The sequence below is a fragment of the Amphiura filiformis genome, chromosome 16 (genome assembly GCF_039555335.1).
Source record: "Amphiura filiformis chromosome 16, Afil_fr2py, whole genome shotgun sequence".
NCBI lineage: Eukaryota > Metazoa > Echinodermata > Ophiuroidea > Amphilepidida > Amphiuridae > Amphiura > Amphiura filiformis.
Genome location: NC_092643.1, coordinates 11,495,170 through 11,521,555, shown reverse-complemented (window position 1 = coordinate 11,521,555; position 26,386 = coordinate 11,495,170). Strand labels below are relative to the sequence as shown.

The window sequence follows — 26,386 nt, the reverse complement described above, 5'->3', positions numbered from 1 at the left end:
CCTATGGGGCATTGCCACAGGCATTGCATTGTTATACACATTTTTGCTTCTCATATAAAAACCGCTGGAGCAATACAACTCAAAATTTGTAAACATATTGTTTTAATGGTAGGTCTCAATGTAAAATAGAAAACTGAATATCAAAAAATTGGACCCTGTCCCTTGAACATTTTGCATCACTGTATTCACTGTCAGTGCACATTAGTGACCATTGGTCTAACATGCACTATGCCAGCGAATAAAGTATTGTTAAATTTGGTAACATTTGTGTGCATCTACGGACAAAATAATGGTGTTGTCTGGTCAAATATGCCACAAATCACCATATGTCACACATAACAACTGCTTAGTACCAGAAGTGGATAAGTACAATAGCTGCCATGTGTATATGAGTACAATATACTGTGTGTAAATTGCCAAATGTTCACAGGGCAGCAATTGCACTTACCCATTTCTGGCACTGAGCAGTCGATAAATTTATTCAAAAATGCATTATGAAATTGAAGCGCATAATATCTTACTTGTCTTGATAATACTTCTGCATTGACTAGCTGTGAGATGTTAAGATTGTTGGTAGTGAACCCTTCTTCATAGCTAGGCCGTCTTGTGCTGATACGATCTCTCTCATTTTGAACCGCTGAAATATGTCAAGAAAATATGTCAAGAATCATAGTTTTTTACAAAAAAATCAAATGGTTAGATAATAATTTCAACTTCAGATGTAAGATATATAGATTTGATGATTTATAAAAAAAATTTATACAATTATAATGACAATTCATTTGTCTTGGACTTGGTCCAACAATAGGGGTATTCCAGTTGAAATCCATACACCCCCTATGGAAGATTATGATCTTAATCTCTCACACAGGGGGTGGAGATTTCAAATGGAGTCACCCATTCAGGTAACCCCCATTTGAAATTAGCACTCCCTGTGTGGAAGATTAAGATCATGTCTTCTGTAGGGGGTGTATAGATTTCAACTGGAATAGCCCATTCACCATAGCAGACAATCAAGTCTTCCCATGGTGCATTGCATTCAATGTTTTTGACACAAAAAAGGGCTAATTTCAATGTTTTTACAAAAAAAAAAACATACCTTTTGTGAATGTTTCCTTCAAAAAAGGGCTAATTTCAATGTTTTTTTCCAAAACAATAGAACTTTTATGAATTTTTCCTTCAAAAAAAAGCCAGCCTGATTTTCAATGATTTTTACAGAAAAAAGAGGCCCTTTTTGAGAATTGGCATTTGGGGGAAGAGTGGGTGCGTCAAACCTCCTCACCCCGGTTACGAGTTTGTAGATCACACATTATAGGCTAAGAGAACCTTGCTTGTTTGATAGAAAATGCAGTGTCTCATTATTTTTACAAATGATTGTATATCCTCAAGTTGTTGTGACATAATTTTATCGAAAAATTATCAATACATCTTATATTTACCATTTTCCATACCTTCTTTTTTCATGCCAGCTCTGAAGCATTTCTTGAGTCGGCAATATCGGCACTGGTTCCTCTTGTCCTTATCCACTATGCAATTACGGTTAAACCGACACGTATACTGATGGTTCTTGCGCACACTTCTCCTGAAGAAGCCCTTGCAACCATCGCAGCTTGCTGCGCCATAGTGCTTGCCGGTTGCCCTATCTCCGCATATGGAGCAGGTTGTTGCATGGCCTAATTCTGTTTCTGTGGAATCAAGCATATGAATATAACATGAGTCATGATGTAACGAGAAGATTTATCTTTTTGAGGCAGACATATTCAAGTACAATATGCTATTGCAGTTGAAATCCATACACCCCTTATAAGATGTGACCTTAATCTCCCACACAGGGAGTGTGAATTTCAAATGGGGTTACCTGAATGGGTGACTTCATTTGAAATCTACACTCCCCATGTGGGAGATTAAGTCATGTCTTCCACAGGGGTGTATGGATTTCAACTGAATAGCCCATGATGTGAGGGGAGAAAATCAGATAAAAGATGGGGCCGGTACAACATAGTTAAGGCTATAAAGAGCATCTCAACCTCAGTGGTATAGCTAGGATTTTTGTCGAGGAGTGGAGGGGGGAGTACACAGTGAGATGCAGGGGCCAAACTGAGTACAGAAATCTCCCCAAAAGGAATATCAATAATACATTACAACTAAATGAAAATAGAACAATTTCTACTGCCATATGGGGGTACAGTAATATTTAGCTGGTTTACTAAGGTATTGTTGAGATACAATAGAGAGGCAGGGGCCCATATAGCACATTTTTGTCAGGGGGAACCACCCTCTACCTACACCACTGATGAACATAAACAGAAAAACCCTGCCATTTTGGATTGTTCCACAACAGGACCAAAATGTACCAGCAACATCAAATCAAATGATAAACATATCTGGTGTAGATAAAAGGGGAGGGCACACTTAATTTTCATTTAACATTTTCAAAAGCAATTTGGATCAAAATGCGGTTTTAAAGTTCATATCAAAACTGGAACAGAAGCTATCAACTACACTGCAAAAAAAAGTGTTCAACATTAGAACACCACCTGTGCAAAATTTGACACACTGTATTCAATTTCATATTAAATGCTTGGTGTTCGTAACCATAATGCTTAGTGTTCGTAACATAACGTCAGAGGAAACTTTTAAACACATAGCGTTTGAAGTGTTCAGCATTAGAACACCACCTGTTCAAATTTTGACATACTGTATTCAATTTCAGAATGCTTAGTGTTCGTAACATAATGTCAGAGGAAACTTTAAACACATAGTGTTTGAAATGTTCAGCATTAGAACACCACCTGTTCAAATTCAACATATAGGCGTAATGCTTAGAGTTCGTAACATAACGTCAGAGGAAACTTTTAAACCATAGTGTTTGATCATTCACTAAATGTTCATAAAATGAACACTGTATGTTAAAATCTACAATTTACTAGGGGAAGGTGGGCCATAACGGAACACTTAACTTTGAGGATGCTCTGTGACGTCACCATAAGTAATATGACTGTAAAAATTATATATTCAGTTGAAGTTTGTATTTACCTTTAATATACCATTAACCAATATAACTTGAATCTTACAATTTTTATAAAAATGAAGAAATATTTTCAAAAAAAAAAATCTGTTTTGCCCCACTATCGGGCAAAGCGGAACCCCCTATGGGCAAAAGCGGCACCCTGGGTGCTAACTTATATTAGTTGTTCCATCGGTAGGCCCTAGTCCTAGTTATATGTAGGCCTATATTCAGTTACAGTATTAAGTGGGGCTACCATCTCTGTGGAGTGAGTGGTTAAGATCTTATAGGCCTAGTAGGCCTATAATATGTATGACCAATATTTGATTAGAAAGAAATATTCAGTAGGCCTACCATCTCTGTGGAGTAAGTGGTTAACTTTTAATCATTAATTCTATCTGTAGGTCTAGTTATATGTCTATGTTTCAGCGAAGTGTTTACCATGTTCGAGTAGGCTCCTAGATAACGCCTACATTTCCTTGAGTGAAGACAAGTTATGTCCAATTGGGGCAAAACGGAACCCATCTGTGGGACAAAAGCGCCCGGGGCAAAGCGGAACCCTGTTCCGTTATGCCCCGCACCTAGGGTTCCGTTTGCCCCATACCCGATTTTTAGAAATTGGTTGCATGCATAATACATCGTAGCATATAGGCCATGCACTTAATACAGCTCATGGCTAGTACCTTCGTGTTTACAATATATACAATTATTTGGGAATCGGATATTAATGAAGTAAAATTTCAGCGCATTAAACATCTACATATCTTACACCAGACGGGTAGTAATTTTTTGACTCGATCTTGCTCGAATGTCAGTGGATTGTTTCAGATAAAATTTTTGTTGTAAATCCTCGTAGCCATACTTGTGTTCCTCAATATAAGTTGCATAGACGGCAGTATTGCCAAGGCCTATTTTTTCAGGTGGTTCCGTTTTGCCCCGGGGGTCCGTTATGCCCCACCTTCCCCCTATAGGCATATAGCATAAAATGCTCGCCTGATTGTAAAACCATTTTTATAATTGGTTACTATTATTTATGGAGAGCATCAGTTGTTCTCATTTTATTTTACACAGGCCTGCAGCTTGCACGGAATGAAAGAACATTGAACATGTTGAACATTTTGCGGTTTATAGAAAAATACATGACAATAGGCCTATTATAGGGGTAGGCTTACGTTGAATATTGAAATGTAGGCTTATACCGTACACTCCAAATAACTCTGGGTGCACGCCCATAAAATCGTGTTGTAGTTGTAAAATAGTTGTTGTTCACAACTTTTACATTGAATGAACATGTAATGTGTTCGTTTTGAACACTGTATGTATGTAGGCTATATTTACCACGTGCTGGGCCACGCATGCGTCGTTGCACTGTTAATAGAACAGACGATGTCATCGGAGTGAGAACCCGTGATTTGGACGGGGATTTGGAGGTGAGATTTTACCCACAAAATACCATTTCATTTAAAAACAAATGTATCGAACGTGTTCTCCACATATCATAGAACAATGAGACTAAAAATGTAAATGTTATCGTTTTTGTATTGCGTGGTTTTAGTGCATTTTAATGAATGCGCAGTAAGCTTATCAATCATGGTCAGACAGTGTGCAAATCTGCAATTTGATATAGGCCTAATGTGAATTAGGCCTATACTGTAGGCCTAAACCTCTGACGAGTGTGTCTTACAACTGGTCAGTATGCGGGTCGATTTCATGCCATGGCATGCCTGATGGAATAGATGTAATTGTGATGTTGCACTCGTCAAACATGCATAGGCCTAGGTTTGCTGTAGGCCTAATTTACTACTGAGTCTGTTGTTACAATTAAATTTCGGACAAAAGTGTACATTTATACATTGATCCATTGTACCTTGCTTTGCGTAGCCGTATTGCATCCCTTTTTGTAACACTTATTGAACATATGTAGGCCTAAGTGTCATATGTTCCAGACTAGAACACTAAGTGTATGACATTTGTGAACACATCTCGGTGTTCAAAGATTAGAACACTTGTACATTTTAAGTATGCATATCAAGTGTTCTAAACATGAACACATTTGATTTTGAACATGTCCATGTGTTCTTAAAGTGTTACATGGCATGTATGACATTTGTGAACACAACTCAGTGTTCAAAGATTAGAACACAAGTGTTCTAAATGATTAGAACACAAGTGTTCTAAAGCTGAACACATTTGATTTTGAACATGTAAATGTGTTCTTAAAGTGTTACATGGCATTGAACATGTAAATGTGTTAGGATTTGGAACACTTTGTGTTCAAAGTTTTAACATTAGGTGTTCAAAACATGAACACACCATGTTCACAAAATGACGACAATATGTTAACATCAAGTGTTCAAAAGGTGAACACACGTGTTCACAAATTATACTGTTGTGTTAAACTGAAAGTCTGGAACACTTGGTGTTCACAATCAGTACACTTATTACGTTCAATAAGTGTTACAATTTTTAGTGTTCTAATTCAGAACACTTTTTTTTGCAGTGTACTGACACAAAGAACTGATTCCTCGAAGTTTTTCTAATTAAATCATAAAATCAAACCAATTCAACTTTTTTTCTCAGTTTTTTAAAGATCTGAAACTCTTGATATCACAACTAGGGTAGTTTAAGTCAATTATGATACTAAAATTAGCTCTTATGATTATCGCAAGTTTTTTGTTATTAATTTATTAATTATGCCAATGCTGCTAAGCATCAGCTGATAAATTAGATACGGACTGATAGCAAATGTCACTGAGAGGTTACTAGGACAGAGCGGGTATAGGTACTTGAACTTGCAAAGGGAACTTGATGGATAGATGACTGAGGATTAGTACTTACAGAAAAAAATTGATAGTGGGTAAATTAACAACAATGATTGAAAATGAGATATTAGATCACAATGGACACAGTACGTCACGATCCCAGCATCCTCTTTTCAGTAGATATTCACGAAAAAGGCTTATTCCAAAGTTGCAAGTTAAACCATAGACCCTTAAATGGTCAATGGTTAAACATGATTGTACACTGGCCATAGATTATGTGTTGTAATTTTGTTCTGGTGTACCAGAACATAATTCAAAATTCACAATATATTTGCTAAACGAATTAAAATGAAGAAATTTTTTGTACATAAATATAATGTAGCCAGAGGTTTCCAGTGGTATAAAAATCTCAACTTTTTTGGAGAAACGTGGGGGATGATGCTGTGGATCATGAAATGCCCTTTTAAATGAGAAAAATGTCATTTGCTGTCAGAATTGCATGCTCTTTTGACCATTTTGGGTCTTTCATATGCTGCAATTGCCCTCCCCAGTTAGAGATCTTTCCCCAGCAAACGCCCCACCCACAAAAACAAAAGCAATTGAAAATGTACAATTTCATGACTTTTGACCCCCAGAATTTACAAATGAACAAGTGTGGCAACCATTTATTTTTCCTGGATTGTAGATTTGGAAAATTGTGGCAAATGGAATTAAGAAAATCAGGTCAAATGATACAGAAAAAGTGCACATTTTCACAGAACATTAATTTTCCCACTTTTTGTGCTCAACAGCAATTAAAAGATTGAAATAAAGAATTTGAATTCAAGTGGAATAGCGAAATATAACACCCACACACAAATTTATCACTTTTACATAAAAATCAGGTAACAAACGTGTGATGATGTCCTATCATGAATAAAAGTCTTTATGTTAGGGGGCAGCGGGTCGAAAAGTTTGATTATGTTCAGTGCAAAACATTGGTCAGGAGGTTGGTCGGAAGGCAGGAAGGGAGTCAGATTCTTAACAATTCGACTTTCATTTATAGGATGTCATGAAACTTTTGGTTTGTTCCATAAGACATGCAGTTTATCTGTTGGGATCTCAAGACACAAAATACCCATTAAAAAAAAGAAAAATAGATGATTAAATGACCAAAGCCTGCTTGTTGCATCTAAAAAATGTTCAAAACTGGCAAGATTTTCTGTTTCTAGAAATGAAATTATTTTTGTGTATTCATGAACTCAATCACTCGACATCTTTCCGAGATAATCAATATCATAGAAATATTGTTTTTCATCAACATAATTCATATCAGCATAATCCATAATCACACATACAGATGATAACAAGTTGTTTATTCAGGAAATTTTGCCAGAAGACACACAAGTTGATGGAAAATGAAGAGATAAGACACCGATAACACGCTGACGTGAGGCGGCCATTTTGCTGTTATGTTTGCTGTTCATTGTAGACCTCAGGAGGCGTATATCTGTCCTAATTTGCTTAATGACAACAATGTTTACCTTTTGCTGAAAAAATTGGTTACAAATAGATGATAGAGAACCTACCATGGCATCGTTTGCATGATTTGTGGCTTTTAAGGGACTGTTTCAAAGCCGCACATCCCTGGGAATTCAGACCACAAAGAATAGGAGATAAGAATTATCAATTTTTGTCACGCAACAGAAAAATATTTCATACAGTTCGTTTACCTGCAGAAATTTTAAGTTTAAGAAGAAAAGATTACAAGTTATACAGCCAATTATATTGAGATCTTTTACACCAGAAAGTCAACCAAAATCAACTAGTTGTTATTTATAATGTTAGATTGAAAATGAACTTTTAACTGTCAGATAGTTAGAAATAATCTATGCTGGTATGAATTCCTCTTGATTTTTGTACCATAACATGCCCTTTTGGAATTCACACTTCCACTAGTGATAGTTCCATGAATAAAAATAAACTTTGACCAACGGACAGATGCATTAATAATAGGAGGCCTTTGCCCTTGATAACAGGTATTCCTCAAACATCAACTTCGAATTATGAATCAAGAATCGCTTGAACTTTCTCCTTTGTACCGGCACTAAGACAAGATTATGACTATTCGTTTCCAAATATCAGACTTTGTCTATACACGTACTATATGGAGACAAATTTCAAAGGGCATAGATTGAACATCTGTCATAGTGATACACGACTACTACGTGCCCTGCCATACAGAGAAGAGCAATATACATGTACGCATTATTCTGTTCAGTAAATGAAACTAGCCGTGTTGGCGGCAAAAGAACTAAAACTGACCATGCTGATACATGTATAGTACCCAACTGGCCCTTCTAGTCCATATCAGACTCAGAGCCCAGGTACTCTCTGAATAATTCTCATGACATGAGGAATGGATGGATGTTCCTCTGCTTTCTGGCCATATGTGTAAAGGGGCAAGAAATTTAAAGAACATTTCAAATTTCCGTAGTAGCCAGTTGGAACTCATCAACCATGTGACAGATTTCAAATATCTTAATTGGCTCCAACATGGCATCTGCTACAACTCCCTTTAAAAGAAGCAAGCCCGGGGAAGCAAGGCATTAGCATATGGTGTGCTTTTTGGAAGGTGGAAGGTCTGTGGAGCAGCTCACAATCATACATCTTGGCAAACTATTCCACACTACCTGTATGACCATTCTCATTTATGGCTGTAAACCAGGCCTTCTCAACTAGTTTATTTGAAGTGCCAACTGGGAAATTTTAGTGATAATGAAGTGCCAACATGTTTAGGGAACATTTTGTGAGGGATTGAACGCATATAGCGGATGGGGTCCAGGAGGCCCGCGCCTTATGGCCCCTGTAGGGTTCCAGTGTGAAAGCCTCAGCCGCGGGGGTCCAGGGGGCAGCGCCCCTGGAAGCTCTGAGATTTTAAGGCTATCTAAAGGCTCAGATGTGGTATTTTCACCCCTTTTTTGTAAACAATTTATGAGGAAAAAACTAGTAAATTTACACGTGCGTCACTTCATGCGCCACTTCGACTAACTCCAAGCGCCACAAGTGGCGCGCGCGCCGCCAGTTGAGAAGGCCTGCTGTAAACCATGGGTGCTATCAAGTAAAATCAATGCTTCTGCTACCTCCTGCTACATTCTTCTAAATGTATAAAAACAGACAGATCATGTCTCAAGTATCATCAGAATATATGGTTTCTGGTATTTTACACTATTTTGGCCTAGGCCTATGATCGGGGTGAATTTTGGTGGAAATTGGGCTCCTTGCCCTTTTTCTTTTCCATCGCCTTCCCCATTTTCTTTTTCATTTTTTGTCAGAGGGGCACTTTTCTCTTTAATTTTTTTGTCAGGGGGGCACTCTGCCCGGCGCCCCCTGGCTATGCTACTGCACAGAAACCGTTATCAGCGAAAATGTGCAGCCCCAAGTGCAACACTATTCATGAAATGAGTGAGCGTCAGAAGGCCCTATAAATACAAAAACGCCTGTATCATTACATGCCGTTTTTGTACTTAGGGCCCTTTGGCTCTGACCCCTCAAAAATTTAGCTCAAGATTACAAAATTGGGCTAAATTTTCAACAATTTGGAGACAATTGTGAAGGCTTTAAAAAAAAGACCCATCTATATACCAAGTTGTCTGGGCTGACAAATTATGGGCGATTCAAATAAATATATAGGTCAAGTTAAGGTCAAAATTACTTGTGTTTATAAACACAAGATGTTATGTAACATGTGTCTATGAAGAGGCTAAAGGTGAATTTGTTTGACTGACGATTATTGTCATGTGTAACATTTTGGCTCGTTTGTATTTATCTCACGCTTGGCTTCTGTATGTGGAATTTGATCTTTAACCTCTTGATTTTTTGACAGGTAGCCCATTGCCGATAAAACTGAATCATTATTATGACTGTTATACTGTAGGCCTATAGACAGTGTAATTCAATACAAATTACTTGTGTTTATAAACACAAAATGTTACGTAATATGTATCTGTACATGAGGGTAAAGGTGAATTTGTTTGTCAATTATTGTTGTGTGTGATATTTTAACACATTGGACTATTCCAGTTGAAATCCATACACCCCCTATAGAAGATGTGACCTTAATCTCCCACACAGGGGGTGCAGATTTCAAATGGAGTCACCCATTCAGATAGCCCTATTTGAAATTCACACTCCCTGTGCCCAGGGGGCTACTCAATCATGTATAAAAGTTGTAAGCATCTGTCCGTGTGTTATTGACTTTCAAAAATGACCCTAAGCAAGGATGTCAAAATTTTGCCAAACTAACCCTAAACGAGGATTTTACTCAAATAAAAACACTCTAAGCAAGGAATTGGCTTGAAATGTACCCCTAAACAAGGATAACCATTGCATGTGTAGGTATGAGTGTCATTCAGTGATGATGGTCAGCTATACCTGGCGATGTTAAGTCGGCTCCGAATTTTTTATTATCTGGTTATTTGGGTAATTTAATAAAACTACCCTATAAGCGAGGATCTTTCTTTAAAAGAAAGCCTTTTTTTGATGGACAAATTCACAAAAGGTTCACTTTTTAGCTCTCTGCACTGTGCCAACCCTCCATAAATCATGGCTACAGGCCTAGCTCCTTTTAATACATGGATGACTCCATTTGAAATCTGCACCCCCTGATGGGCTGCATCTCAGCATCTGGTTGTTTCTCAGAATCCAGTGGAACAATAAAGAATAACTTCCAGGAGGAACAACACAATGAAGTCAAATTAACATTATCAATTATGTAACTGTAACAAAATGCAGCATATTGTACCTTTTTACAACATAAATTTGCCATACTTTTTATGCTTGAAACATGGATATATGTGACGTGTCATGTCAAAAGCAGACACTTTTGGGCAGTTTATAAATTTTGAGGTTTTTACATATCTTAAATATAGAGATATTTTGCTCCATAATGCCGTTTTCCCCAATGAAATTGGATATTCCTAAGCGAAGATATTGAGTTCGTAAGTTGTGGTATTATAAAATTGGAAATTGAGATATCGGCCTTTAAAAATATTTTTGACAATGTTGAGAGTAGGAATTACCTTAAAAAATGTCTCAAAAAATACAAGATGCCAGTTATATTCCGGCTTGAGTCTATCAGACAATATTGTTAACATTAATAACATCACAAACTGGCAACAACCCCAAATTGTGAAAATATCACCCGGGCAGGTTTTTGGCTATTTCTCCAAATGATCCTGCCCAAAAGTGCCTCCTTTTGACATGACACGTCACATATTATGTAAGAGTCTTTCACGTATTGGCTTTAGTCAAATTTCAATAATTTGACATAAATAGCGATAACACCAAGATAACCACCATGAGATATGACCACTCATGCAGTCTTATTTTGCCTTTTATTTACTTTAAGGGGGTGGTATTTCATTGTGTTAGCTTAGCAACAAGGATGTTGCTTATCAAGATTGGTCACAAGATGGAATTGCAGCATTTCTATCCAGTAAACTAACACAGAGGCTCCGGAAGATTTTGAATATTAGGGCCCAAAATTTCTGGCCTGCTCTCAGTAGGCGAAATGCTGAAGGGGGGTGGGTGAAAGCTTTTGAAATGCATACATTTTTACATGAATTGTACCTTACATTTTGAATTATACCCTAAAATTATGAATTTTACCTTAAAATTATGAATCTGACCCTAAAATTATGAATTTTACCCTAAAATTTATGAATTTTACCCTAAAATTATGAATTTTACCCTAAAATTTATGAATTTTAAAATTATGAATTTTACCTCAGATTATTGGGGGGGGGGCTCTAGGGTACTTGGGCCCCCTCACCAAAATTATTGAGGAGGAGCCACTGTAACATGGAGATCGATAGATGCATACCACTGATACCAGTACGGATTGGAGATGGAGAATCAAGTTTTAAGAATTTTGGGAAGTTTGAATCAAAAGAGGGAAGCCAAGTCATGCTAGTGGTACTTCCCTGGTAATACCAATTATGCCCACAATTTGCACTGCAAAATCTGTGTTTTAGTTATTTTCTCTGATGGGGGGAATGCCCCTAGTCTTGCCCCAGTTTCCCCCAGTAAAACCCCAAATTACTAAACATTTCCACTTTTTGCAGCAATTTTGCGCACAATTTGTTGATTTGCTGATGAATGTTTGATGTCATAAAATTGATAATATGTTATGTCGAATGTCTGGTAGAAATATATTATGGACTGGAAGAGTACTGGAAATAGAATGGGAACAGAAAGACATATTATATGTTTTTGGTGAGTAATTTGATTTGGGAATAATAGACAGATCAACCAAATGCCGGACATTGGTCAAGATCGCCAGTGGTCAAAAGTACAGGGAACAACTGATTGAACGTAGTCCAAGTCAGGGCCGTAGCAAGCGGGGCGGCCGGGGATGCCATGGCCGCCCCACTTTTTGAGAAACTTGTTATGTTTTTACAAGCCGACGACGGATGTCGGCTTGTTCTGTCTCTTCTCAATTCTTCTTACAAGCCGACGACGGATGTCGGCTTGTTCTGTCTCTTCTTAATTCTTCTTTCTTCTTTCTTCTTTCTTCTTTCTTCTGGCAACCGCAATCAACTGCATGTAGCTCCGCAAGGGATTGACAGATTTCAACCAAAGTTGACCCAAATGACCACTGGGCTAGGCCAAACCTTCCATTTGACTTTGACCTCGCTGTGACCTTTGACCTAGCTATAATGGTCAAAAATGTGATTTCACAAAAAATGCTACTGCTTCCACAAATTTCATGCAATGATCATGTGACTCATGCATATGAATCAACATGTGGCAGTGCTTAAAACTTCCTAAAAAGAATTGAGGTCAAAGGTCATTAAGGGGGTCATTTCCGGTCTGAAAGCTAAAAATATTCAAAAAATCACTGTCTTTACAAAATATATAGCAGAGAGTCGCCATTAGCACACATGCATTGCTACTAGCCAGGGTCTTTAGGATGCCTACAGGTTTGGGGTCAAAGGTCATTAAGGGGTTACTTCCGGTCAAAAACCAAAAATGTTCAAAAAATTTTATCTCAAAATGTAAACAGACCAGAATAATATAACCAACATACATGAATTAGTGTTCCCTGCTGTCTGCATGGTATTTTTATTTTGGGGGGCAAAGGTCATTAAGGGGTCACTTCCTGTTTTTAGCTGAATAACTTCAAGAATTTTTATCTCAAGAACTGAACATGTTAGAATTTTTTAATTAAAACTGAAACAATGCATTTTGTCGGTGTACATAAGGTTTTTTTTACATTGAGGTCAAAGGTCAATAAAGGGGTCAAAAGGTCAATCAAACATTTTCAAAAAATCAAAATCCATGTATAAGTTTCGATTAAGCTGAAATTCACCAGGAATATTTCTTATGACATCCTAAGCACAGTGCAAGAGCAGTTGACCCCATCCGTAACCCAGGTGTCAAGTTATAGGGGTCAAATTGCGGCTTGTATTCAGCGTCTGTTGACTCTAGTTTCTTCTTTCTTCTTTCTTCTTTCTTCTTTCTTCTGGCAACCGCAATCAACTGCATGTAGCTCCGCAAGGGATTGACAGATTTCAACCAAAGTTGACCCAAATGACCACTGGGCTAGGCCAAACCTTCCATTTGACTTTGACCTCGCTGTGACCTTTGACCTAGCTATAATGGTCAAAAATGTGATTTCACAAAAATGCTACTCCTTCCACAAATTTCATGCAATGATCATGTGACTCATGCATATGAATCAACATGTGGCAGTGCTTAAAACTTCCTAAAAAGAATTGAGGTCAAAGGTCATTAAGGGGGTCATTTCCGGTCTGAAAGCTAAAAATATTCAAAAAATCACTGTCTTTACAAAATATATAGCAGAGAGTCGCCATTAGCACACATGCATTGCTACTAGCCAGGGTCTTTAGGATGCCTACAGGTTTGGGGTCAAAGGTCATTAAGGGGTTACTTCCGGTCAAAAACCAAAAATGTTCAAAAAAATTTTATCTCAAAATGTAAACAGACCAGAATAATATAACCAACATACAAGAATTAGTGTTCCCTGATGTATGCATGGTATTTTTATTTTGGGGGTCAAAGGTCATTAAGGGGTCACTTCCTGTTTTTAGCTGAATAACTTCAAGAATTTTTATCTCAAGAACTGAACATGTTAGAATTTTTTAATTAAAATTGAAACAATGCATTTTGTCGGTGTACATAAGGTTTTTTTACATTGAGGTCAAAGGTCATTAAAGGGGTCAAAAGGTCAATCAAAAATTTTCAAAAATTCAAAATCCATGTATAAGTTTCGATTAAGCTGAAATTCACCAGGAATATTTCTTATGACATCCTAAGCACAGTGCAAGAGCAGTTGACCCCATCCGTAACCCAGGTGTCAAGTTATAGGGTCAAATTGCGGCTTGTATTCAGCGTCTGTTGACTCTAGTTCTTTATATCTTTTTTTTTCAATTTGGGCATATATTAGTAACTTGGCCGCCCCACATTTGTGATGGCCGCCCCACATTTTTCAACCTTGCTACAGCCCTGGTCCAAGTTTATGGTCTTCTCATTAATTTGAGGGAAGTACCATGATTAGTATCTGTATCTGTATCTGTCTTGTCACGCATACAATCACCATCTCTGGTTGTCGCACACGTTGGGGGTCATGTGCAAGTCGCGGTTAAAGATTAAAGTGGGCCTTTGAAGTCAGCGTCTTGATGTTGATGGTTTCTAGATTGGTCTTGAAGGTCTTGACGTCGGGTGCGGTGCGTAGGTTCTGGTCGAGTTGGTTCCATTCGCGAATAGTATGTAATATATGACACATTTCAATTGATAAAACACTACTGAAACAAGTACCATACTTATGTTTGCAATGTCCAGAGTTCAACTTAGGATCCTGCCTGGACATTGGTCAAAATTACTGGTCAGTCAGGGAACATAGTCCAAGTTTAGGGTCTAGACATTTGTTTGAGGGAAATACCATGTGATATAATATGTAACACATAATATTATGATTGATAAAAAACATAACAAACACACTTTGCCGTATTTGCAATGTCCAGAGTTCAACTTAAGTTCCTGCCTGGTCAGTTGGTCAAGATTATTGGTCAGACAGGGAACATAGTCCAAGTTTAGGGTCCAGTCATTTGCTTAATTGAGGGAATACCATGTGATAAATTTATGTAACACTTGTCATTTCTTGAGTAATGATATAAACATACACAAATGTAATATTTGCTATGTTCAGAGTTCAACTGCCACTGCATTACATTTAGTACTACTATGTACAGATCCAGGGTACAGATGTACGGGTAGATGTTGCATGGTCATCATTGGACAGAGTGACAATGTCGGATGTCCAACCGTAATGTTCAAAGGAATTAAAAAAAAAAAAAAAAGGTTTTTATAGATAAAATGTTCACAGACTCAGTCATTGGTCGGCCACTAACATTTTGGTTGTCTATCAATAACACAATTATGCCAGAGCTGGAAGCGTAGCCAGCAGGGGGGGGGCAGAGGAAGACTGCCCCCCCCCCCCGACACCTAAAATGGGGATGGAGAAGCAGAAAAATGGGGACGAGAAGGGGAGAAAAGAGAGAAAGAAGGGAAGGAGAGGGAGAAAGAGAAGAGAAAGGGTGAGGAGAGGGAGAAAGAAAAAGGAAAGGGGAAGGAGAGGGGAAAGAGAAGGGAAAGGGGAGAAAGGGGAGAAAGGGGAGGGGAAAAGAAAAGGGAAAATAGGGACGATACCGACTGACAATGCTGGCTACACACTTGTGCCAGAGCTGTAAATTCTGCGAGAATCAGAGATTGGAATACCGCAGAGAATCAATTGTTGCAACGATTCTCCTAAACGCACTTGGTGAGAATCAGCATTGATTTTTCTGAGTTTGTGCCTATTCTACATGCAGTATCAAAAATTGACTTGATTCTCTTTATTCTGGCAATTTGTGAGAATCAATTGTGATTCATGCAAAGTTTGACAATTTTATTGCACCCCTGGACCAGGGGGACCTGAATATTGAAGTGACATACCTGTACCTTTTGTTTTTAAGTGGGGCTCCAAGAAAATGGGGGTCATTCATTGTGGAAACGCTAAAAATTGGGGGTCATTGACTATGAAAAAGTAACTTTCTGGACAAAAATGTGCAATTATGAAGCTAAAATGGCTACAAAAATGTTATATTTATTCAAAATGCAAAAAAGAAAAAACCCTTGCAGATTTGGCCATTCAACTGATTTATAACCCTATCAAAAATATATTTTAACAGAAATCTCTCAGCCTCTCCCTTTGAGGTTACAACATAATAATTTTCCCCTCAAATTATTTCTCTCATGCCACAAACAGATTTACGTACATTCCCATCTCTGGTTGCCACACAAATAGTTAAACTCTAACTAGTTTGAACTGATGGTGCAAACAATGCTGGGCTAATACCGAAACCTCGTTTATTAGTCTATCTTCCAGTCCTCTTCTTGGATGACAAGATTTTGAATTTTAAAACTCTGTGTCCCTATTTCCCATTCTATTGAGCTCTATTGGGCATGTGCGATGAGTATTATTCTTACAAATCTTGGGGCGGGGGAGGGGAGTCTTATTAAAAAGGTGGGTACAGGGATGTGCAGCAGATTCGTGTAGCAAATCCAGGCTCTTAAGTTTAGCTTTGAGTCGTTCATTTCATATACTGGTTTAGTTTCTTTTTTGAAAAATGTCCACAAAATCTGAGAAATTACTATTAGTCCTGAACAAAATAATTTCAAAGTCTCTTTTTTTGTCAAATTTGATGTCTCTTCAGAGTCAGTTTCATAATTCCAGTTGCATTTCCCACCCAAACCAAAATTAGAGAGCTCCATCCTGGTTGCATTAAATTTGGCCAACATTTTTTACTTTTGGTTTTGCAATGTGTCCAAATTTTAGTGGAAAACGGGTAAGTGGTATATGGATAAGGCACATCCGGGAACATGAAGCATAGCAACCAGCTTAAGGAAGGGGAACTGCACATGCGCACTGGTTTTACTTGAAGGCGTTTTTCTCCTGTGTGAGGTCAGTCCTACCAAGAGAATCCTTATTCTCCCTTGGACGTGCCATCATAAAATATAAAATGCAAAGTAACAAATATCCCTGGTAAGACTCCACCCAAGACCATCACATCACATGAACGCATAACAGCCCATCCAGTGCACAATTTATCATATTGTGCAATTATTGACCCAGCCAAGCAGATAACTACTTTGCGATAATAAAATAAAAATAGTTTGTTATAAAAAAAAACGACTTTGCTTCGTGAGAAAATAATAAATGAGCATCAATTTTAATTGAATAATTTAAAGTAATCACCTTTTAAAAGATATTTAAAAGCAATTGTATGAGAAATTACTTGACAAATCAGGAAATGTGACTCATTATGCTTTGAAAATGTTTATCATAAAATGCATATCTTTATCATGACATCACAAATTATAATGTCAGGTATTCATAATCTATCCACAAAACAAACCAATATAGTCTCATTTCAATGCCATCGTTCATCGCCCTCTATCAGGCATCCCAGTTCAAAATTTGACCTTACATTATTGAGCACAAGTTTCTGTACCCAACTTATTCAAAGTTCATCTGATTAATGTAGAACCATACCAGGGTTGAAGAACTGTCCCCTTTAGCATGAGCGTGTTCGAGATCCCAGAGTGATGGTTGGTAGCTGTGTAATCTGGCAAGCCAGGGAGCAAGAATCCATCATCTCCCATCATGCAACGTACCAAGGTATAACATTAAGCGGTCATTTTGTATGGAAATAATATCTGATATAGACACTCTACTCCCGGGAGAGGCACTCCTATCTGAAATGGCAGGGATGTGCCTCGGCCATGTTAAAAGTAGGGGCATTCAGGTCAAATGTACAATTACAAAATGCAGTACACAACCTGAATAAAAATGGGGTCATTCGGTATGAAACTTTGAAAAAAGGATGGTCATTGGGGTAACAAAAAGTAAAATGGGAGTCATTGAGTACAGGATTGCCAAAAGAGTATCATTAAGTACACATAAATAAGTGCCAAACTGTAAAAACAACTTGGCCACCTTGGAAATGTGAAAATCTCATTATTTCTGGAGGAGAACATAAATACCACCTAAATTTGGGAATTAAAAGGGGGGTCATTGGGTATAGCAGGAAATAGAAAAAGGGGGTCATTGAGTACATGGATTTTTTTAAAGGGGGTCATTGGGTAATAGGTAGGACCATAACACAAAAAGGGGGTCATTGGGTAGAAGCCGGTTTGAAAAAGGGGTCTATCCCGAGGCACATGATGCATATCTGTCATGGAAGTGCCCCCCCCCCCGGACTCTACTATCCCATATCTAAGGATTTTGGTTAAAATAGGTCCATAATTAAACCAATTTTAAACTTTATCACCTAAATTTTGCACATAGCACATGAAAAATGGATTTTTTGGTTAAAAATTGGTGGATTTACTCAAAGATCCTAAAAATAAATTTACTTCAGTTTTTGCACCTACACATTTGAGTGGCATATCCCTGTTGCCTCATATATGTGGTTTTTACTTTTACATTATTTAGAGTAGCCATATTGTAACATTTCCATAAAAATAGATTAGTATTTCTTTTCCATAAAATGTTAGCTTTTACTCTGTCCCCTTTTAATTTGAGCCGAACAACTGAATTAAGCAAAGCAAAGAAAATGGGATTTTTGCAGGGTATGTTAGTTTAATAAAGTACATTACAATCATGTAAAGAGTTTGCAAATATTGAGGGCGTCCTCCGGAGCAAATGTTACAATATGGCTTTAATCTAAACCATGATCAGACAGAGTGCATCATGGGAATATGATGAATTGGTCATCTTTGATGGGAGTTAGCACAACCTAGTACCTATCATTGTGTTTACTTTTATATCCAGGTTTTACAGGTTAATAAAACATTCAATTGATCAGTCATTATTAATTTGATACAGTAATTGCATCATTGAAATGTAGTCATCAGTTTTTTACCGTTTGTCAGCAAACTTAAACGAGGTTTTAAGGGGGTACTACACCCCTGTAGTAAATTTGTGACTATTTTTGCATTTTTCTCCAAAAAATAATATTACACTGACAACAAAAGTTATGTATATTATTGGGGCAAGGAATCCAATTACTACACTGAAATTTCAGTGACTCAAGACAAGCGGTTCAGTATATATGATCGGAAATGAGGTACATCCTAGGGGTACCTAATTTCTTATCATAAATAATGAACCGCTTGTCTTGGGCCACTGAAATTCCAGTGTAGTAATTGGATCCCTTGCCCCTATAATATACATAATTTTTGTTACCACTGTGTTATTAGTTTTTGAGAAAAATGCAAAAATAGACACAGATTTATCAAGGGGTGTAGTACCCCCTTAAATGAGGTTTTAACTAAAATATGCTTTTGTAAATTGAGAGAGTAAAAATCAGGACCTAGTGGGGATTGAACCCTGGGCCTCGCAATTTTCTGTCGAGAGTTACAATATTGTATACCTCTGTGAATCTGGGGAAAAGCGTTGTTCAGTGAGGCTGTTGATGGTCTTTGGGAAATGCCAAAATAGCCTCATATATAGTGGCAAGTCTAAAGAAAAGGTTCAAAACTTGGTTCACAATAAGCACATCCTCAAATTTTAAGGTATAGTATACAAAATATAAAATATGATGGGGTGTTGGCTGAGGTGTTTGGCTAATTTTCCCAACAACAAAATCAGCTTTCCCCAAAATAAAAAAAAAATGTTGGGATTACCTAATAAGTAATACCATATCCCAGTTGATGACTTTTGAATAACATAATTCGCCTATTGCACGGTTCCGCCATATGCAGGCTGAGCCTCAACTGACAATAGACATCAAAGGAAGTATTACGTAACTTTACGCAATGTTGTATTATAACTGGTTCAATTCCCATTCATGCATGCTGCCAGATTGAGGCTCTCCTTGCATATGGCGGAACCGTACAATGGGTGAATAGCTTGTACAGCATGTAATGATCATACATTGTACACATCAATACAAAACCTCAAGTACTTTTTATTTTGATACAAAGTCCTCCTCATCAAATGCTCCTTTATTTTGATTCAAAGTCCATCTTCTAGACACAGTTACAAAGGTTGTTTGCCGGTAGCAAGTGGTATCAAGCTTCCCATTACTTCCATGATAGGGATCAGTAAAGCTGGCTGCAATACATTTATATGCATACAGTAGCGTTATTTTATTGGGAAGTATCCGGTGAAAGAGGAAAGTCCATGTTTAGGTGTTCCCCAACCGACCTGACCAGCTGGGTTTTCATCATTCTTAACACTATTGTAAGTACTGCTATGAGCAAAGTCCTCCTTAGCTCCAAAGATCAGTTTTCTTGTTTTGTTTTGACTCATTCAGGATGATGTGATAGGAAATGGGGGGAGAATTCATTTATTTGACAGCTCAAAAATCAACAAAGCAGTAAATGTGACTCTTTTTTTGGGGGGTGCTGATTTTGAAAAAGTGGACTTTTTTCCAAAGGGGGGGGCGATTTTTTGTGAAAAGTGGACTTTTCCCCTAAATTTGGACCATTTTTGACCAAAAAAACGTAAAAAAAACGAGATTTTTTTGCTCGCTACGCTCGCAAATTCTTAAATTTTGGGACTTTTTGTATACTTTTGCAAATTTGGGGAGGTGCGGTCGCACCCCCCCTGCGTACGGGCCTGTTTGTACCCTAATGAGCAGATCTTTGCTGTTTTTTGGGACTATTCCAGTTGAAATCTATACACCTTGCACCAATACTCTTACATGTATCCCCATACATGCTCTCTGTTATATACCTGGGTGGGGTGAGGCAAGTAAGGTAAAGCATCTAAGAGCCTCAGTTTTGTCATGATTACATATCAAAGCCTTACCATGTATCCCTCTACCTTAGAGTGCCTTCAAAAGTGGACCAATTTAACATTCGATGTAGCTTTGTTTTTTTATTGACCTAATTCTATACATGTAGGCTTATGTTGTTTGTTAGCAAATTGTGAAGTTGTAAATCTTTCCAATGATTTTGATATCTAAAAAGAAACTGTGAAGCAGAATGATTTTGATTTAGGCTTAGGGTTAGGATTATGCTTAGGGTTAGGATTAGCTTACACAAAACAATTACATGAAGGATCTACAAACAATGTCATGAAGTTGTTAGGGTGACTTACAATGTATATCAAACTTGCACATCTATCTATAGCCTTGTCTACATTTGATTATGAATAATTTTTATAATTTTTTTCTGAACCAACTTTGAGAAACAATATCATGAAGATGTATCATAAATATTTAAAAGGTATACACACAATTTCAAATCTTCATTACAATTAATTTATCATAGTGACAACAAAGCATTTTAGAACAAATATTTTGCCATAATTGCACATATCAATTCCACCCACACACAAAGAGCACTGCCGCTTTCTTTGGCATAAAGACCTGTTTCCGGTGAATTAATGACCAATTTATCATCCAAACCAAGAATAGTGCTACTAATTTCTTTGAGTGACAGAAAGTTAATAAATGACTTGTATCCTACGACCACGGAGAAGATATTATGAGAAATTGGAATTAAAACAGGGTCTTATTAGAAACCTTTTAGCCAAAACATGTTTGATGATGGATTATTTTGATAAAAAATACAACAAATACTCGCTCAGGCTTACGCTCATCTCTGGATACTACGTGTCTTGTAGAAACAAAATTTAAATACAATTACAAGGGACTCAAATCATTGGAAAAGACTTTTTCTATAACAGCTCCAACACTCTAGAACTTTGTAATTGTAAGGTGCCATAGTCTCAATGAATAAAATTGTGCCTTCAAAATGTTCTGTTAGTATGGTAACAAAACAGTTTTTAAGAAATAAACATTTAAAATAATGGTCGATCCTTCATGTAAAATTTGGCTGTACATATAACACTTAGGCAAAATTGGGCAATTTTCAGAAAGCTTTCAAAAAAATGACCCATCCATATACCATAATTGGCCAGTGGGCGGCGCCAGAATTTTTTTCCGGGGAGCAAAGTGAATTTCAATTCGCTATACCGCAAAAACGTGACATTTTCATAATTTTGGGTTTTTACTGGGGGGGCTGAAAATGCAACTAATGTTTCCGCACATATCCCAGTATACATGTACATGTAGGGCCATTTGTACTGATACCACCCCAGCCCCCTGCCCTCCGATTACTATACGAAAAGAAAGAGCAGAAAAATGAACCTACCTTGATTATTGTTGGTAAACTTGCTGGCAGGTGGTTGTCCCCCAATAGTCCATCCTTTGATATCTTCTGGAGGGGGAGGTGGAGGGGGTTGGTGTTGTAGGGGTGCATTGAATGGTGCATAAGGATCTGCTATACCTGCAAAAGTAAAAAAATACAAAGGTGACATTAGCTCTGTGTTTTGAATGTGATTAAATATTGTACACAACTCTGTGTAAGTTATTCCAGGAGGCCCCTTGAGGTCAAAGCCTAGATTTGTGATATCAAATACCTTCTTTTGACCAATTTATAAGTAACTTTGAATTTTTGGATTTGTGAAATTTAAAATAATACTTTATTTATCATGTTCATTAGGTATTTAGGTATTCACAAATTTCAATTGTTGTGAATTTTAATACAGCACATATGGCTTCATTCTACTGTTGCTTATACAAAGAACAGTGGCTCCTGAACGGGGAGGGACATTTTGGTGGCTATAAGCAAGTACATTTTTGTACCATACCTATGCGAAAAAGGCATGGTTGAACTATGGTTAACCATGGTCAACCATGGTTCAACCATGGGTTTTGACCATGGTCAAACCATGGTCAACCATGCTTTGAAAAATGGCACCACGGCCAGAGACCATGGTCAACCATGGTTAAAACTTAGCATGTTTGACCATGGTTGAACCATTGTCAACCATAGTTCAACAACCAGGGTTTTGACCATGGTCAACCATGTTTTTGACCATGGTCAACCATGTTTTTGACCATGGTCAACCATGTTTTTGACCATGGTCAACCATGTTTTTGACCATGGTCAACCATGGTCAACCATGTTTTTGACCATGGTCAACCATGTTTTTGACCATGGTCAACCATGATTTTGAAAAATGGCACCACGGCCAGAGACCATGGTCAACCATGGTCTATCTAAAGTGACCATGGTCAACCATGGTCAAAAATTTGCATGTTTGACCATGGTTAAGAAACAATAGCAATCAAGGAAGAAAGGGAAATTATGGGGTAAATATATAACAGAATAAACTGCATAATCATATTATTTAGATTTATTCTGTTAAAAATCTTATTTTAACTTATCAAATTACTAGTTTTTATATTCTATGGTGTCAAATATTTATTCACAACGTTGTAAATACGCATTAAATACGATTAATAACAACAGAGGGTGCTTTTTCTCATTCACTACCCAGAGTCAACCATGGTCAGGTGAGGTGATGACCATGGCTGACAATGCTCAGCCATGCTAAAGCATGGTCGACCATGGTATACTTAAAAGTGACCATGGTCAACCATGGTCAGGTGAGGTGATGACCATGGCTGACCATGCTCAGCCATGCTAAAGCATGGTTGACCATGGTATACTTGAAGTAACCATGGTCAACCATGGTCAGGTGAGGTGATGACCATGGCTGACCATGCTCACACATGCTAAAGCATGGTTGACCATGGTATACTTGAAGTGACCATGGTCAGGTGAGGTGATGACCATGGCTGACCATGCTCACCCATGCTAAAGCATGATTGACCATGGTATACTTGAAGTGACCATGGTCAACCATGGTCAAGTGAGGTGATGAACATGGCTGACCATGCTCACCCATGATAAAGCATGGTTGACCATGGTATACTTAAAAGTGACCATGGTCAACCATGGTCAAGTGAGGTGAAGACCATGGCTGACCATGCTCGGCCATGCTAAAGCATGGTCGACCATGGTATACCATGGTGACCATGGCAACCATGGTTGGCCATGGTCAAGCCACCATGGCTGATCATCGCTGACCATAGTTAACCATGGTCAACCATGTTTTGACCATGGTTGACCATGGTTGACCATGCTAGCACGGTTGACATTTCGCCTAGGTAGGGCCCCAATAACTTAGGGCTGGCCAAATAATTTTGGTGGCTATGGTCAAGTATGATAGGGCCTTAATAACTTAGGCTAGGTGCCATTGGGCCCCGTTAAGTATCATAGGGCCCCAATAACTTTGGCTAGGTGCCATTGGGCCCCAATAGAGCATCTGTGTATGCCTTTTCTTGATGAAAGACAATAGGATGCCATGACCATAACAATTCAAGATCCCGTGAATACCATTAGTAAGAAGCAACATTATAAAGCCTTTCGTTTTTAGACATGAACATACTCAAATTTGTAAGTCGGTAAATGGTAAATGTGATCATCATCTGCCTCCATTGCTATTGAAAAACTGATAGACAACAATAAAGTGACCAGAACAGCTGTTGGAAACAATGTGAACTGTCTTTCACATCTCAGCTACAATACTGTACAAGTGGACATTTTAGACGATTAATTTTTCAGAGTTTGCCAATTTTACTTTTTCACTTGTTTTTAAACTTAAGCTTCCATCATATACATACATAGGCCTTCCAAAAAACCACATTCCCCATACACACAAAAGGAGTATATCCGTACATTGTTATTTTCTCTGTAGCTGGTGGGAACACAAAAACCATGAAAAAAAAAGTAATAAATTGCCACTTTGACAGTATAGTAGTCATAATGTTCCTTATCAATCTTTACGACTAATGATAACAATAGACACAATGGTGGACAATTTATTATCAATCTATTTTTTATTTTGTTTAAAAATTCCAAAATATGTTACAGCCAGTGGCATAGCCAGGGGCAATAGGGTGCAGCTGCCCCCCCGTGAGAAGTCTTGCCCCCCCCCCCTTTGTGTGATGCTGGTCGACCTGATATGCAAGATTTTTATCCCTTTCTTGTACTTTTTAGCCCATTTTTGAACTTTTAGTCAAAGTTTGCCCCCCCTAGAAGTTGTCTCCCCTTTGCCCAACCTCTGAAAAGCAGCTGGCTAGGCCACTGGTTGCAGCACAGTAATTGTAGTGATGCAAACAAAAGTCCCCAGCACTGGCCTGCTGTCTTGGCCATTATTGCCAACTGGATTCCATGACTATCATATAATACTCAGATAAGACCAAGAAGATCTATAGCCCCTATACTATCTATTTTCATCCAGAGTTCGGAACTAGAGAGAGATGCTGTTGGTGGCGTCTGGCCAGATGAAGGGGGCTATACCCGGCTACCTGTACATGTATAGACCTGTGACGTCACACAGACATCACGGTCTATTAGAGCTGTCGATTAAATGCACTTTTTTGGCCCTTCAGATTTCACACCACCAAATAGAATTATATGGTTGTGCGCCCTTAATTTCACTTCTCAGAAAAACCCATTGATTCTGAATTTAAGAATTAAAATGAGCAGAAATTTGCATAATTTTAGCCAAATTTGGATTGGTCATGATTAGTAATATTATTTCCTGCAAGTGTACCACAGATGGGAGAGATCGAATAACTTTTAATGATTTTAAGCAGCCTTTTCTTTACAGAAACACTGGCATGGTTTTGCCTGTAAAATAGGCAATTCCCGGGCATCGTCGACTTCGAGGGCCAGTGGTAAAAAATAATGACGGTCAACCTGTATATTTTCCCATCCAGAGGGATCAGGCAAGGGCTGATTTCAACCATCATAGCTGTCGCTTAAAACTGAGTTGCTCCTGTGAAGAAAAAATGATGTTTTCTTAAATTTTAAATTTAGCACATATCTCTATGGGACTCTGATTTGGTGGTGTGAGATCAGATCTATGCTGTTTTGTATATTTATCTGCATTTCCAACCCTTTTGAAACCATTCAAAGGCATTCCATGCGCTACAATGTCAAAATTGTGGCTACATCATAGATATCTCAGGCATCTCAGAGCGTTACCTGGTTTTTGCGTATGAAAGTAATTAAGGTGTTCCATCAAAGCTTTCGTCGTGTGCTGCCACCTAGCGGTGGTTCCGGGAACGTTGCGTCCAGCCTTTTTTCCCGAAGAATTTGGGCTTAAGATGATTACCCTCCTACCCCTATGTTTGGAAATTGTGGTTAACTTGCACTTGGAAGCTTCAAACAGGACATTCCATGTTGTAGCCCATGTCCTGATTGAGAGATGCAGCATAGTAGTCTTTGTCAATTTCCGCTCTAAAAGATTGTGATTTTCAACCAGAAAGCCAAGAGAGACCCCTGATTTTGACCGTTCGCAGCTCCAAAAGACCCCTTTTACCTGTACATGCTGTCACTTCCCAAAGACCCACCATCTCCTAATTCTGAGGGAGCATACCCACCGGGTGTGTAAGCTTGCATGCAAGTATTAAACACAAAGTGATGTCTCTATTTTTGTTAAATCTTTTTTTTTTTTTTTTTTTCTGAAACCTCAAGTTAAAACAAATTTCCGCTAGTGACTAAATATACAACCCACACAGTATACATATAGTAAAATATTTACCCAATGCACCAGAAAAGCTAACAGTTTCATTTGCACTTCAAAAAAATTCTTTTAAAGTCAATAGTTTTAGGGTTAAGCTCAAGTTCATTGACAAAATGT

The 26,386-nt window shown here is 37.9% G+C and overlaps 1 protein-coding gene across 1 annotated transcript in view; it reads right to left on the bottom strand.

The window, feature by feature from the left end:
* Positions 1-26,386, bottom strand: part of LOC140136505 (hepatocyte nuclear factor 4-gamma-like) — a 40,406-nt gene that overhangs the window by 5,180 nt on the left and 8,840 nt on the right. The window contains exons 2-4 of the mRNA XM_072158216.1: positions 21,979-22,113; positions 1,452-1,685; positions 522-637 (exon numbers count right to left, since the gene is read on the bottom strand). Of these exons, the coding sequence (XP_072014317.1) occupies positions 522-637; positions 1,452-1,685; positions 21,979-22,113 (485 nt within the window). The remainder of the gene's footprint in view (positions 1-521; positions 638-1,451; positions 1,686-21,978; positions 22,114-26,386) is intronic.